Source organism: Bos mutus, chromosome 4, assembly GCF_027580195.1.
Source record: "Bos mutus isolate GX-2022 chromosome 4, NWIPB_WYAK_1.1, whole genome shotgun sequence".
Taxonomy (NCBI): Eukaryota; Metazoa; Chordata; class Mammalia; order Artiodactyla; family Bovidae; genus Bos; species Bos mutus.
The window spans coordinates 21,729,717-21,744,299 of NC_091620.1; the positions used below are offsets into that span (position 1 = coordinate 21,729,717).

The 14,583-nt window shown below is 35.9% G+C and overlaps 1 protein-coding gene across 2 annotated transcripts in view; it reads right to left on the reverse strand.

Moving 5' to 3' along the window:
* The window catches only part of TRIM24 (tripartite motif containing 24), a 117,136-nt gene that overhangs the window by 44,715 nt on the left and 57,838 nt on the right, over nucleotides 1–14,583 (reverse strand). For both annotated transcript variants that reach the window (XM_070369207.1, XM_070369206.1), the window contains exons 4-6: nucleotides 10,382–10,514; nucleotides 5,860–5,976; nucleotides 2,859–2,973 (exon numbers count right to left, since the gene is read on the reverse strand). In XM_070369207.1, the coding sequence (XP_070225308.1) occupies nucleotides 2,859–2,973; nucleotides 5,860–5,976; nucleotides 10,382–10,514 (365 nt within the window). The remainder of the gene's footprint in view (nucleotides 1–2,858; nucleotides 2,974–5,859; nucleotides 5,977–10,381; nucleotides 10,515–14,583) is intronic.

Here is a 14,583-nt window from a genome sequence, read left to right on the forward strand (position 1 = left end):
AAAGAGTTGGACACGACTGAACGACTGAACACATTTTAATGGTCATTTTCAGATTACCAAATTAAAATAACCACCACCTCTAAGAACCAGGTGACAGTAACTTATCACTTATCCCTAGGTACAAAAGATCACTTTCATTGAAGTAAAAATCATGTCTCCAGTGTCAGAGTCAGCCCCCTGATGCTACCTCATCTGTGCTGCCCAAGGTCTTGGGTTGGGTTTTACATATTCTGGGATTTAGGTTTCTGTTCATCCATCTTCCAGTATCCATAAAGGTACAAAACCATGGATTAGCTATCTTTGTGACCGTATGGACTACAGCCCACCAGGCTCCTCTGCCATGGGATTCTCCAGGCAGGAATACTGGAGTTGGGCTACTATGCCCTCCTCCAGGTGATGGTCTTGACTCAGGGATCAAACCCATGTCTCTTATGTCTCCTGCATTGGCAGGCGGGTTCTTTACCACTAGCGCCACCTGGGAAGCCCTTTAACAAAGCAAGTGACTATTAAATTCAATACTAAAAAATAAAATAGGTGTACCACCCAGCAATCGAGTAAAGCTACCAGATCACATGATTTACTCAAAGACATGATTTCTCCTTTCAGGCACTCTTATCCTGATTGCAGCTACTTTGTGCCAAGTCATGCCACATGGTAGACAACATTTATGCTTTGTATGTAGTAAGGAAAAAAAGGGGAAAGCATATAATTTTTGTCTATTGAAAACTGCCATGAACCAACTGATACCGTGACTAATGGAACGAATGCACTCTCAGAAAAGTCACAGAAAAGCAGACTACAGAATTTCTCCAAGGGAAGTACATAAGCAAGAACATAGGTCAGTCCAGAGTAGAAGAAAACCCCACTAAATGTGGGCTATTTTAAAGGTCTCTATCCCCAAGGTCTCCTTTACCTGGTACAGAAAGGAGGAGAAAACAGGACCTTCCACTGGCTCTAAGAAATGTTAAGTAAAATTGCTATACTCCAATATGGAATTATATTCTCAATAGAAAAAGTGAACCTACATCTTGGCCCTAGTTGGTTTCAAATTTGGAAAATACATACATGCTAAACTGAATTAAGAGGCTTCCCTGGTGGCTCAGATGGTAAAGAATTTGCCTGCAATGTGGAGGACCTGAGTTTGATCCCTGGGTCAGGAAGATCCCCTGGAGAAGGAAATGGCAACTCACTCCAGTATTCTTGCCTGGAAAATTCCATGGATGGAGGAGCCTGGTGGGCTACACAGTCCATAGGGTTGCAAAGAGTTAGACACAACTGAGTGACTCCAAACTGAATTAAGTCACTGCAGTGACTATTGATGGCTTTGTTGTGTCTAATCTTAAGTTCAGAGATGATTTGCTAGGCTCTTTCTGACCACACAAAACCCAGTGTTTCTTTGGAGACATTCTAGAAAGAATAGAAATTCTGTTGACTTTTAGAGATGTTGCAAATTGAGAATCAGAAGCCCAAATGTCTTTGTTTTCTATAGTAATAACTATTTGGCTGAATTTTTCAAGTTATTAGAAAACACTGATTACATTAATTTGCCTTAGAGGAGGATCCTATGAAGCAGGAGAAAGGGTATGAAGACTGACAAGAATACTTAGAAGTGGTTGTAAAAATTATAAGTCAACATATAAAGTTGATTTAAAATAATACTGATGACCAGGTTCACTTTTAGAGATTTGAAGACGTGGTCATCTTGTGTTCTTTCCTGGATTTTTAAAAAAACAAGCAACCCTGATTTACAGTGAAATTTGGAAACAGCTATGGTAATATGTGCACTATTCACTCCGAGAAAGCAAATCGATGCGACATCTGATTTTAAGTAGAGCTCTGACATCTTTTAAAATAGTTTAAATGCTTCTAGCTAAACAAACCAACAACCCCCCAATGCACCCTAGAACCTTGAAAAGACAGTTACTACAAATGGGGTTTGATTCCTCCCAGCTAGAAAACTTTTTCACTACGTATTTGTTTCTAAAAGGAGAGAGAATAATTTTGGTCTCAGCTTCCCGTATGTTTGAAAAACCACGGGAATGATCATGCTTTTCCAAGAGGAAGAGATCTTGCTGACAAAGACATTATAATTTTGTCAACTATAGATAAAGAGGTTGAACTAACATATTTCTATGAGCTTTCTTCCCCTTAAATCTTCAAACATTAGGATGCTTTTATTCTCAATTTGCTTCTCTACTCTTAAATTCCTTTTGTACCAATATATTAAAAGAATACCAAAATATCATGCAATTATTATTACATTAAGATACCATGTAGAAGTTGTAGCTTCATATTATTTGAGTCAAACATTAACTCTGGATCTTGACCTTTTATGTGTGTAAAAAAGCTGATTAAGACAGTAATATTTTTCTTACCTGCAGTGAGAAAAAACTATCCTAAGTGCCTTGAGCATCGCTCCCTGAGTATTGCTTTCACAATTAAGACCGTTGAGGGGAGGAGACACATCCTTTTATCTAATTTCTCCTAAGGTTAAATGTATATATTTGAGATTTAAATATAGCTTAGGGTAACTTACTGAAAAAGTTTGCTGCACTGCTTTGGGGACCCAAAGCTGTCAGTTCAATGAATCTCTAAAACAGTTCAACTTGTTTTAACATTTACTAAGCTCCTCCTTCAAGCAAAGCATTATGCTTTGTGCTCTGAAGTAAACAAGAAGGATTAAGACATTCCTAGTGTATTTTAAAGTCATAAATTGTCAGCTACAAGGTAGAGCCTAAAATATTACTGAATCATAAATGAAAACAATTATATGAAAAAGGCTGTGATTCCAAATTCACAAATACATAAGAAAACACTTAACATAATCACCACATTCTGTCCCATTAACAGTAACTTACCTCAAGCTGATGCAGTAAAGCTTTACCTTTTTTATTTATTTCTACCATCAATGTAAATATGGCAACTTTTATATCCTGTTCCACCTGCTTCTGATTCTGATTTACTTCAATTATCCTGAAAATTAAACAAAAGGCAAAAATCTAAAATCTAAGGCATTGATTTTTTAATGTCTAAATTAGACCAGGAAGTTTTCAGCTCTTAAAAGCTTGCCTATTCCTAAGGGTCCTTCAGTTTAAATTGACTTTCTTAAAGATGAGAGAGCAAAAATATAATTCTTCCAAAAGACAGTCACTTTAGTTCAATCTTAAAAATGTATTAAACTATAAAAGAATGAACACATTTTAAGGAAATAATATTCAGAAAAATTATGACAACATCTAGAAAAATTCTCAGCCTATAAGGATGGACAAAAAAAGAATGACTTATAAACAAGATAAGGAAAATCATGACTCTGAGTTTTACTGTATTCACTGCAACTAAGAAGTAGAAAACCTTAAATGTGTCACAATTATCTTAGTCATCTGAACTGCTGCCCATTCATTATATCTGAATAAAAACCAAAAGACGATAATAATAGTTAACTACTTTTAATAACCCATTTGTCTTGAAATAAGCAGCCAAATAACTACTTTATGTCTTTACAAACCACAATATATATTTTTTCCTTTGATCAGAGAAAATGTTTTCTTGGAGATCAAGATGGATGAGAAAAAAAATACACAGCATCAAACCAGAATACCTTATAGAAGCAGATAAAAATGAGGCATCCACCATCAAACATTATGAGATAAATAAAAGGCTTCGTTTCTTCTGTCTGCTTCTCCCATAGTTATCTTCCAAAACTTAAGATCAAAGGGGCAGGGATTTTACTCTGTTGGAAATTCTTTTTTTTTTTTTTTTTTAATTGTAGCTGATTTACAACATTGTATCAGTTTCAGGTGCATGGTAAAGGGATTCAGTTACGCATACATATATATATTATTATTATCATCCAGATTAGTTTCCCTTATACATTATTACAAAATACTGAGTATAAGTTCCCTGGGCTATTTATTCCCTGCCATGTTGGCTATTTATTCCCTGCCATGTTGGAAATTCTTCAAGATAATTATTGAACATCAACATTGGCTGTCAGATCAAGGAAGTAAACAACCTCAAAAAATAAACAAAAATCTCATAATGGTAGAACAGAATGAAAAAAGGGACAAGTAATGCCATGTTTGCACATGAATAAAAATGAATTAATAGTGAAGTCAGTCCAGTAAATTTAACCTTTTTATAATCAGGTAGGCTATAAAGATATTAATAATTAGCAGCTAATTCAAAGATTTTAAATTCTTACCATTCAAAAAATAAAATCCTTCCATATCATAATGTATTATTTTTTAAAAATAGCATAAACAACTTTTAAAAAAAGTAAAACAAATTTGGAAAATTCACACCGATTTTAAGATTTACTATAAAAATCATAAAGATTTACTATATTTACTATAAAAAGCTCTAGTCATGAAGCAAGTGTGGTATTAGCAAGAAAGAAAATGGAATGAAATGGAATGTCCAAAATAATCTCATACTTATATGGCCAAATGATTTTCTACCAAGGTGCCAACACAGTTTAACAGCAACAGGATAGTCTTTTTAACAACTGGAACAAGTGTTGGAATAAACGTATATCTTTTTTTTTTTTTAAAGTAAACTTTGGCTCAGAACTCATACCATATACACAGTGAAAGAAAAAAGTCAAAAGGGTGAATTTCATCAAGGGTGGATAGTTTATATAAAATTAGTTATTTTACAATTGCTACTCTTTGTCATTAGATGGGAAAAACTATCCTTATCATTCCATAAATATTCATTACATATTTTCCATTATTCAAATGCAAAAATTTTAAACCCACCAGTTATGTCAATTTTGCCAAATACAGTACTTGATTGGAATATGGCAAAGAAAACAGTATTTGGTCAACTACAGTTTTTATATGAAAGAGAAAAGTAAAATGAAATGAGAGCTGATAACTTTTATTATCACAATGTATAATAATAAATAGATATAATAACAACACTACCAGGTTATCAAGAAAAGGTTAAATCATACTTAAAATCTCCTTTAAGAAAACCAGGTAAACCAAGGAATTTCTTGGAAAAAAGTACAAATGCCCCATCCTAGCCATGTTGCAAAATGATCAGAGTAACAGATTGTGACAACTGATCTTAAGGAAGATGAACTACAAGAGGCTGATATATCTTTTCCCTGTGAACAGCACTGAAAACTGCTGCAAGGCCTCTCTTATTCAGGCTCTCTCTTTTTTGATCTATTTAAGCAGTGACATGTTACTTCTGTGTGCACAACAACAAAGGAAAGGAGACATGGAGATTCACAGGTATTGTAAAATGTCAGTGTGGGTCCCAAATGGGATAAAAAGGGGTACCAGGCAAATTCCCTCTTCCCCACAGAGGTCAGTGGTTTGCTCCCCCAGTCACTGAACTGTAAGACATGGACAGCTGATGATTTGATCCCTTGGAGGACAAAAGTATAACAGGTAATATGTAGAAACTGTTTTAAGTATTCTACTTGTTAAAGAGTAAAAGGTATGTGAAACAGTTTAACAAGCCCTGTCTCCTGATGTTCTATGATATGTTCTTCCTTAAAATAGCAAGTATTTATCTAATTGTTAAAATATTTTACAGTTTTTATATCCTTGTATTTCTTGGAAAATTGGAAAACAGCAAATAATTAAAAATTATTATTAATACTTACCTGATAAATGAGCGGTTAATAATAATAACAGTTTTGAAATTTCATGGCTGAGAAGAATACTCTCAAACTTTCCAGAAATTCAGTTTCTGGACAAGTCTTATCAACTCTGTTATTAGACCCATCTGACAACTCACTTGGATGTACTTCACCATGAGTTGAGCAAACTGTCTGTTCTTAAAATTAATATACTTAATACATTGTATATAAAGATGATTTAAATAATAACACAAATATAAATTTACCTGTTTTGGATTTGATTTCCTGTGAATTTTATATATTTTGTTTTTTCCATCAGTTTGGTGATTAGTGTATCTATGATCACTTTCTGATTCTGAAAAGCTTCTTCTATAAATTGGTATCTGAAAAAAAAATAAGCAAATTATTTCACACAAATATGTCTGTCTAAAATGAGGAAAAGCCCCAAACAAATAATAGAAGACTAAGATAATGGGTATGCTTAGCTGCTCAGTCGTGTCTGACTCTTTGAAACCCCATGGACTGCAGCCTGCCAGGCTCCTCTGTCCATGGGATTCTCCAGGTAAGAATAATGGAGTGGGTTTCCATTTCCTTCTCCAGAGGATCTTCCTGACCCAGGGATCGAACCTGGGTCTCCCACATTGCAGGCAGATTCTTTGCCATCTGAGCCACCAGGGAAGCCCACTTGGATAAAGGATGTAAACAATAACTTAAAAAAAAAAAAAACCAAATATATCCATAGAAGGTAGCTTTTCCCTTCATTATCCCTTAAGAAGGAGGGAGTCTTTATAGATATTACTAAATTAAAGGACTATTTTGATCCAACTTTTCACTATGACTATTTCATTAATTTCTGCATTGTATCTATCATATCCTTTTTGCTACTTACTTTGGGTTTAATTTACTGTTTTTTCTAACTTGAGATAAATGTTTAATACATTTATTTTTATCCTTAACATAGAATATATGCATTTAATGATAATTTCCTCTAATTATGGCTTTAGCAGTATACCTCAAGGATAATATTTTCATTATCATTCAGATAAAAATATTTTCTAATATCTATTGGAACTTCCTTGATGCGTTATTTAAATTGATTTCTAACTACTTGGGCTTCCCTGGTAACTCAGCTGGTAAAGAATCTGCCTGCAATTCAGGAGACCCTGGTTCGATTCCTGGGTCAGGAAGATCTCTTGGAGAAGGGAAAGGCCACCCACTCCAGTATTCTGGCCTGGAGAACTCTAGATTCTCTGTTTCCTTATTAAGCCTGGAATGTTTTAATTTGGAACCTTTTATCCACTCATGTTTATTATAACTACAAATATATTTAGAGATCTACCAACCTATCAAAGTATTATTAAATCCCACTTGCTCTTTGTTCCTTTTTTCTTCTTGGTCTGAGTTTAGACTAATTATTAATTTCTCCACTTCCTCTGTTATCCTGATAATCATATTGATTTTTACTACTCTTTTAGTGACTACTTTCTGCATTAGAAAATGCATATTTTGACTTATCATCTAAGATTAATTTATATTTACTACCATCTTCCTAAACAATGCTAAGGACATGAACTCCATATCCTCCCCTAATACATCTGCTGTATGATAATATAACACACACCCGACACACACCAAGACATTACTGTTAAGTCAACAATTATTCTGATTTACTCATACTTATTTTAACTACTACTCTTTCCATCACTCATCACCTACTGTTTTTCTTCTTTTGTGAGTGTTTATTAGGGATATATTCTCTCAGTTTATTTTGTCTGAATATGTCTTTCTCACTAACTCTCATTTCTGAAGAATATGTTTACTGGGTATAGAATTTTAGTTTTATAGTTATTTTCTTGTTACACTTCAAAATATTACTTTATTTTTTAATTATCCTGCTGAGGAGTTATGAGGCTTCTTGAATATGAGTTAGATATCTGTGCATTACAAAGTGCTAAGCCATTATACTCTGCTCTCAAATGCTGCTTCCTTCCCATTCTCTCTCTCCTTCTTGGAGCCTAATTACACACTGTGTTACATCTTTTTGATCCATTTTACATCTTTATGTTTATCATGCTAATTTTGATGTTTTCTTAACTTTCTTCCAGTTCATGAATTCTCATTTACTGGTATGTCAAATCAACTCTTAAACCCTTTACTGAGTTAATCAGTTATTTTAATGTTAAGTTCTAGACATTGTTCACATTGCCTTGTATCATATTGCCTAACATATTTGGTTATTTCTAATTGTGTGCTGAACCCATTTTGCAAAACTCATTATTAAATAGATTTGAGGTTAGGGTGATGTCTTCTTCCAGGGAGGATTCATATTTTATTCTACCAGGTATCCTGAGGCACAAGCAGTATTATTTCAATTTAATCCAACTTTAGGTACTGGGAAGATTTGATTTTGCATTTTAGTTCTGGTGAGGAACTATTTACCAACTAGTTGATCTTTATCATAATAGTGTTGACTTTCAGGATCCCAGTGCAAGGCAAGGAGAAGCCTTTAACCCTTGTGACCGCAGAACTCCAATTCCTGTCTTTTAGCTTTGAGAACTTGTTAAAAGCACCTTTCAACCTCTAGGTAAATGCTTCAAAGGGGAAAAAAGCCTGTACCATTCTCTGTCCCCACTGCAACCCAATCCTGGTCTAGTAATTATTGTTGTTGTTTAGTCGCTAAGTTGGGACTGACTCTTTGTGACCCCACGAACAATAGTCTGCCAGGCTTCTCCTGTCCATGGGACTTCCAGGCAAGAGTACTGGAGTGCGTTAATAATTCTTTATTATCAACTCTAAAATGTCCATGGTTTCTATATTTTGTCCATGTTTTCTAGTTATTTTCACTGGTATAGTGAAAGTGAAAGTCACTTAGTCATGTCCAACTCTGAGACCCCATGGACGATACAGTCCATGGAATCCTCCAGGCCAGATACTGCAGTGGGTAGCCTTTGCCTTCTCCAGGGGATCTTCCCAACTCAGGGATCGAACCCAGGTCTCCCAAACTGCAGGCAGATTCTTTACCTGCTGAGCTACCAGGGAAGCCTGAGCTACACTGGTATGAGCTCACTGGTATGGTTGGTCCAAATTACCTGGTCTGGCACTACTGGAAGACTAGATTTTTTTACACCAATTGTATTTGTATCAGTGTATCATAATCTTACTGTTTAATTCAGTTGTTGCTAACTCAAATGCCAATGGAGGACAGATATAAAAGTTACCTGTAGTAGGAACTATGATGAATTAGACAAGTATGACCATTTTAAAGAGGACTAAAGTCAATTCCAGTCAAACGCTGACATGAAAATATATGGCACCTAGGGCTACAACTGTTCACCTGACCTGCCTCTTGAGAAACCCGTATGCAGGTCAGGAAGCCACAGTTAGAACTGGACATGGAACAACAGACTGGTTCCAAATAGGAAAAGGAGTACGTCAAGGCTGTATATTGTCACCCTGCTTATTTAACTTATATGCAGAGTACATCATGAGAAACGCTGGACTGGAAGAAACACAAGCTGGAATCAAGATTGCCGGGAGAAATATCAATAACCTCAGATATGCAGATGACACCACCCTTATGGCAGAAAGTGAAGAAGAACTAAAAGGCCTCTTGATGAAAGTGAAAGAGGAGAGTGAAAAATTTGGCTTAAAGCTCAACATTCAGAAAATGAAGATCACGGCATCCGGTCCCATCACTTCATGGGAAATAGATGTGGAAACAGTGTCAGACTTTATTTTTTGGGGCTCCAAAAATCACTGCAGATGGTGACTGCAGCCACAAAATTAAAAGATGCTTACTCCTTGGATGGAAAGTTATGACCAATCTAGATAGCATATTGAAAAGCAGAGACATTACTTTGCCAGCAAAGGTCCGTCTAGTCAAGGCTATGGTTTTTCCAGTGGTCATGTATGGATGTGAGAGTTGGACTGTGAAGAAAGCTAAGCGCCGAAGAATTGATGCTTCTGAACTGTGGTGTTGGAGAAGACTCTTGAGAGTCCCTTGGACTGCAAGGAGATCCAACCAGTCCATTCTAAAGGAGATGAGCCCTGGGATTTCTTTGGAGGGAATGATGCTGAAGCTGAAACTTCAGTACTTTGGCCACCTCATGTGAAGAGCTAACTCATTGGAAAAGACTCTGATGCTGGGAGGGATTGGGGGCAGGAGGAGAAGGGGATGACAGAGGATGAGATGGCTGGATGGCATCACCGACTCAATGGACATGAGTTTGAGTGAACTCCGGGAGTTGGTGATGGACAGGGAGGTCTGGCGTGCTGCGATTCATGGAGTTGCAGAGTCGGACATGACTGAGCGACTGAACTGAACTGAATTGAGGGCTACAACAGATTCAATTTTCTTTAAAAACAAAACAGAAAACCAAAATGAAAGACCTGCTGATTTTTTATATGTAAAATCTCATCTACAATGCTGGCAACTAATTCTCTATATTTTTAAAGTGTGCAGGCCAGTTGTTTTCAACTGGGGTGATTTTCCTCCCCAGGACATTTGGCAGTGTCTGGAGACATTTTTAATTGTCAAATTGGGAGAATGCTACTGGAATCTAGTAAATAGAGGTAAAACACCATACAATGCACCAGATAGGCCCTACAACAAAGAATCAGTTGGCTCCAAAGTCAATAACATCAAAGTTGAAAAATCCTTTAATAGGTCAACATACTGCTAGCCGAACAAAACATTTACACACTGCCATTTTGCTGTGATGCCAGCAGTCGTCTAGTCCTCCTAAAGCTATATTATAAATCTATGTATATAATCAAAGATGCAAGTACCTATGTTCTTTATGTTCTAGTAACTGGCAATCCCGACACGTCAGTTTGTCACATGTTTCACAGTAAAGCTTCAGCTGCTCCTTCTTATGAAAAGGACAAAATACTGGTCGTTGACTGGTCACACCAACTGCCTCTGTAGAGACATGGGGGAGGGAGCAAAAAGAAGAAAATTAACATAATTAAACAGTAAATAATTATTTGAGTGTTCATTTAAATTCAAATCCACTGAGATGTAAAGGAGGTACAGCTTCATCCACATCACTGTTACCACTAGGTTTTACAGATAGTAAAATATCAAGTACTTTTTTCATTTCTGGAGGAAAAGATAAATGAACTTTTCACTTTAGAATGTTAACATTAAAATTGATTCATGAGAAAAAGAAAGTGTGTAGCTTAAAAGATGCTTTATGAAAAGTTATGACCAACCTAGACAGTATATTAAAAAGCAGAAACATTACTTTGCCAACAAAGGTCTATTCAAAGCTATGGTTTTTCCAGTAGTCAAGTATGGATGTGAGAGTTGGACTATAAAGAAAGCTGAGTGCCAAAGAATTGATGCTTTTGAACTGTGGTGTTGGAGAAGACTCTTGAGAGTCCCTTGGACTGCAAGGAGATCCAACCAGACCATTCTAAAGGAAATCAGTACTGAATATTCATTGGAAGGACTGATGCTGAAGCTGAAACTCCAATATTTTGGCCATCTGATGTTAAAAACTGACTCATTTGAAAAGACCCTGATGCTGGGAAAGATTGAAGGCAGGAGGAGAAGGGGACGACAGAGGATGAGATGGATGGATGGCATCACTGACTCAATGGACATGAGTTTGAGTAAACTCCGGGAGTTGGTGATGGACAGGGAGGCCTGGTATGCTGCAGTCCGTGGGGTTGCAAAGAGTCGGACATGACTGAGCAACTAAATTGAACTGAACTGATGAAATAAAAGAAAAAAAATCTTAAGAAAATAGCCCAGATAAGTGAGTGAAACCAACTGGAATTCTCCTTATTTCAAATGTAGTTTTTTTTTTTTTTTTTTTTTTATGTGCGATGCAGAAAAATGTAATAAAAATGTATAAAAGAGGTGATGGAAAAATTTTATTTCCCCACTTTTGCAAAACTCCTAACAGAGGATACCCATTGACACAGAGATAATCATAAAATGCATATTATTACATTGCAGTCATCCACATAACTTCTTAATTAGTTATCTACTGTGGAGATAAGACCAGGTAATGCTTATGTTACAACATTAAATGGAAACACAGAATACAAATAAATAGAATGACTGATTAAACAATACTAAGGTAAGCTGAGTGGAATTAAAAATAAAATTAATAAACTAAAAATATGTATAGGGCAATTAGATAAATTTACGGATAAACACAAAAAGGTAAACTACTGTCTAGTTTATCAAAAAGAAGGGAAAACAAAATTCTAGGAAAAAAAAAAAAAAAAGGAAAATAACCAGACCGAGAAAGTTAGCAATGTATTAAAAGAATTTTATTTTAAATTTTATTTATTTTTTATTTATTTTATTTTTTAACTTTACAATATTGTATTGGTTTTGCCATATATCAACATGAATCCTCCACAGGTATACACGTGTTCCCTATCCTGAACCCTCCTCCCTCCCTGTACCATCCCTCTGGGTCATCCCAATGCACCAGCCCCAAGCATCCAGTATTGTGCATCGAACCTGGATTGGCAACTCATTTCATATATGATATTATGCATGTTTCAATGCCATTCTCCCAAATCATCCCACCCTCTCCATCTCCCACAGAGTCCAAAAGACTTCTATACATCATTGTCTCTTTTGCTGTCTCGTATACAGGGTTATTGTTACCATCTCGTTAGTATACTGTATTGGTGTTTTTCTTTCTGGCTTACTTCACTCTGTATAATAGGCTCCAGTTTCATCCACCTCATTAGAACTGATTCAAAGGTATTCTTTTTAATGGCTGAGTAATACTCCATTGTGTATATGTACCACCGCTTTCTTATCCATTCATCTGCTGATGGACATCTAGGTTGCTTCCATGTCCTGGCTATTGTAAACAGTGCTGCGATGAACATTGGGGTACATGTGTCTCTTTCAATTCTGATTTCCTCATCGTGTATGCACAACAGTGGGATTGCTGGGTCATATGGCAGTTCTATTTCCAGTTTTTTAAGGAATCTCCACACTGTTCTCCACAGTGGCTGTACTAGTTTGCATTCTCACCAACAGTGTAAGAGGGTTCCCTTTTCTCCACACCCTCTCCAGCATTTATTGCTTGTAGACTTTTGGATAGCAGCCATTCTGACTGGCATGAAATGGTACCTCATAGTTGTTTTGATTTGCATTTCTCTGATAATGAGTGATGTTGAGCATCTTTTCATGTGTTTGTTAGCCATCTGTATGTCTTCTTTAGAGAAACGTCTATTTAGTTCTTTAGCCCATTTTTTGATTGGGTCATTTATTTTTCTGGAATTGAGCTGTAGGAGTTGCCTGTATATTTTTGAGATTAGTTGTTTGTCAGTTGCTTCATTTGCTATTATTTTCTCCCATTTTGAAGGCTGTCTTTTCACCTTGCTTATAGTTTCCTTTGTTGTGCAGAAGCTTTTAAGTTTAATTAGGTCCCATTGTTTATTTTTGCTTTTACTTCCAATATTCTGGGAGGTGGGTCATAGAGGATCCTGCTGTGATGTATGTCGGAGAGTGTTTTGCCTATGTTCTCCTCTAGGAGTTTTATAGTTTCTGGTCTTACGTTTAGATCTTTAATCCATTTTGAGTTTATTTTTGTGTATGGTGTTAGAAGGTGTTCTAGTTTCATTCTTTCACAAGTGGTTGACCAGTTTTCCCAGCACCACTTGTTAAAGAGATTGTCTTTTCTCCATTGTGTAGTCTTGCCTCCTTTGTCAAATATAAGGTGTCCATAGGTGTGTGGGTTTATCTCTGAGCTTTCTATTTTGTTCCACTGATCTATATTTCTGTCTTTGTGCCAGTACCATACTGTCTTGATGACTGTGGCTTTGTAGTAGAGCCTGAAGTCAGGCAGGTTGATTCCTCCAGTTCCATTCTTCTTTCTCAAGATTGCTTTGGCTATTCGAGGTTTTTTGTATTTCCATACAAACTGTGAAATTATTTGTTCTAGCTCTGTGAAGAATACCATTGGTAGCTTGATAGGGATTGCATTGAATCTATAAATTGCTTTGGGTGGTATACTCATTTTCACTATATTGATTCTTCCAATCCATGAACATGGTATATTTCTCCATCTATTAGTGTCCTCTTTGATTTCTTTCACCAGTGTTTTATAGTTTTCTATATATAGGTCTTTAGTTTCTTTAGGTAGATATATTCCTAAGTATTTTAATCTTTTCATTGCAATGGTGAATGGAATTGTTTGCTTAATTTCTCTTTCTATTTTCTCATTATTAGTGTATAGGAATGCGAGGGATTTCTGTGTGTTGATTTTATATAGTAGAAGGAAAGAAATCTTAAAATTTAGGGCAGAAATACATGCAAAAGAAAAGAGACCTTAGCAAAAATCAACAAAGCCAAAAGCTGCTTCTTTGAAAGGATAAATAAAATTGACAAACCATTAGCCAGACTCATCAAGAAACAAAGGGAGAAAAATCAATAAAATTAGAAATGAAAATGGAGAGATCACAACAGACAACACAGAAATACAAAGGATCATAAGAGACTACTATCAGCAATTATATGCCAATAAAATGGACAACATGGAAGAAATGGACAAATTCTTAGAAAAGTACAACTTTCCAAAACTGGACCAGGAAGAAATAGAAAATCTTAACAGACCCATCACAAGCACAGAAATTGAAACTCTAATCAGAAATCTTCCAGCAAACAAAAGCCCAGGTCCAGACAGCTTCACAGCTGAATTCTACCAAAAATTTAGAGAAGAGTTAACACCTATCCTACTCAAACTCTTCCATAAAATTGCAGAGGAAGGTAAACTTCCAAACTCATTCTATGAGGCCACCATCACCCTAATACCAAAACCTGACAAAGATGCCACAAAAAAAGAAAACTACAGGCCAATATCACTGATGAACATAGATGCAAAAATCCTTAACAAAATTCTAGCAATCAGAATCCAAAAACACATTAAAAAGATCATACACCATGACCAAGTGTGCTTTATCCCAGGGATGCAAGGATTCTTCAATATCCGCAAATAAATCAATGTAATACA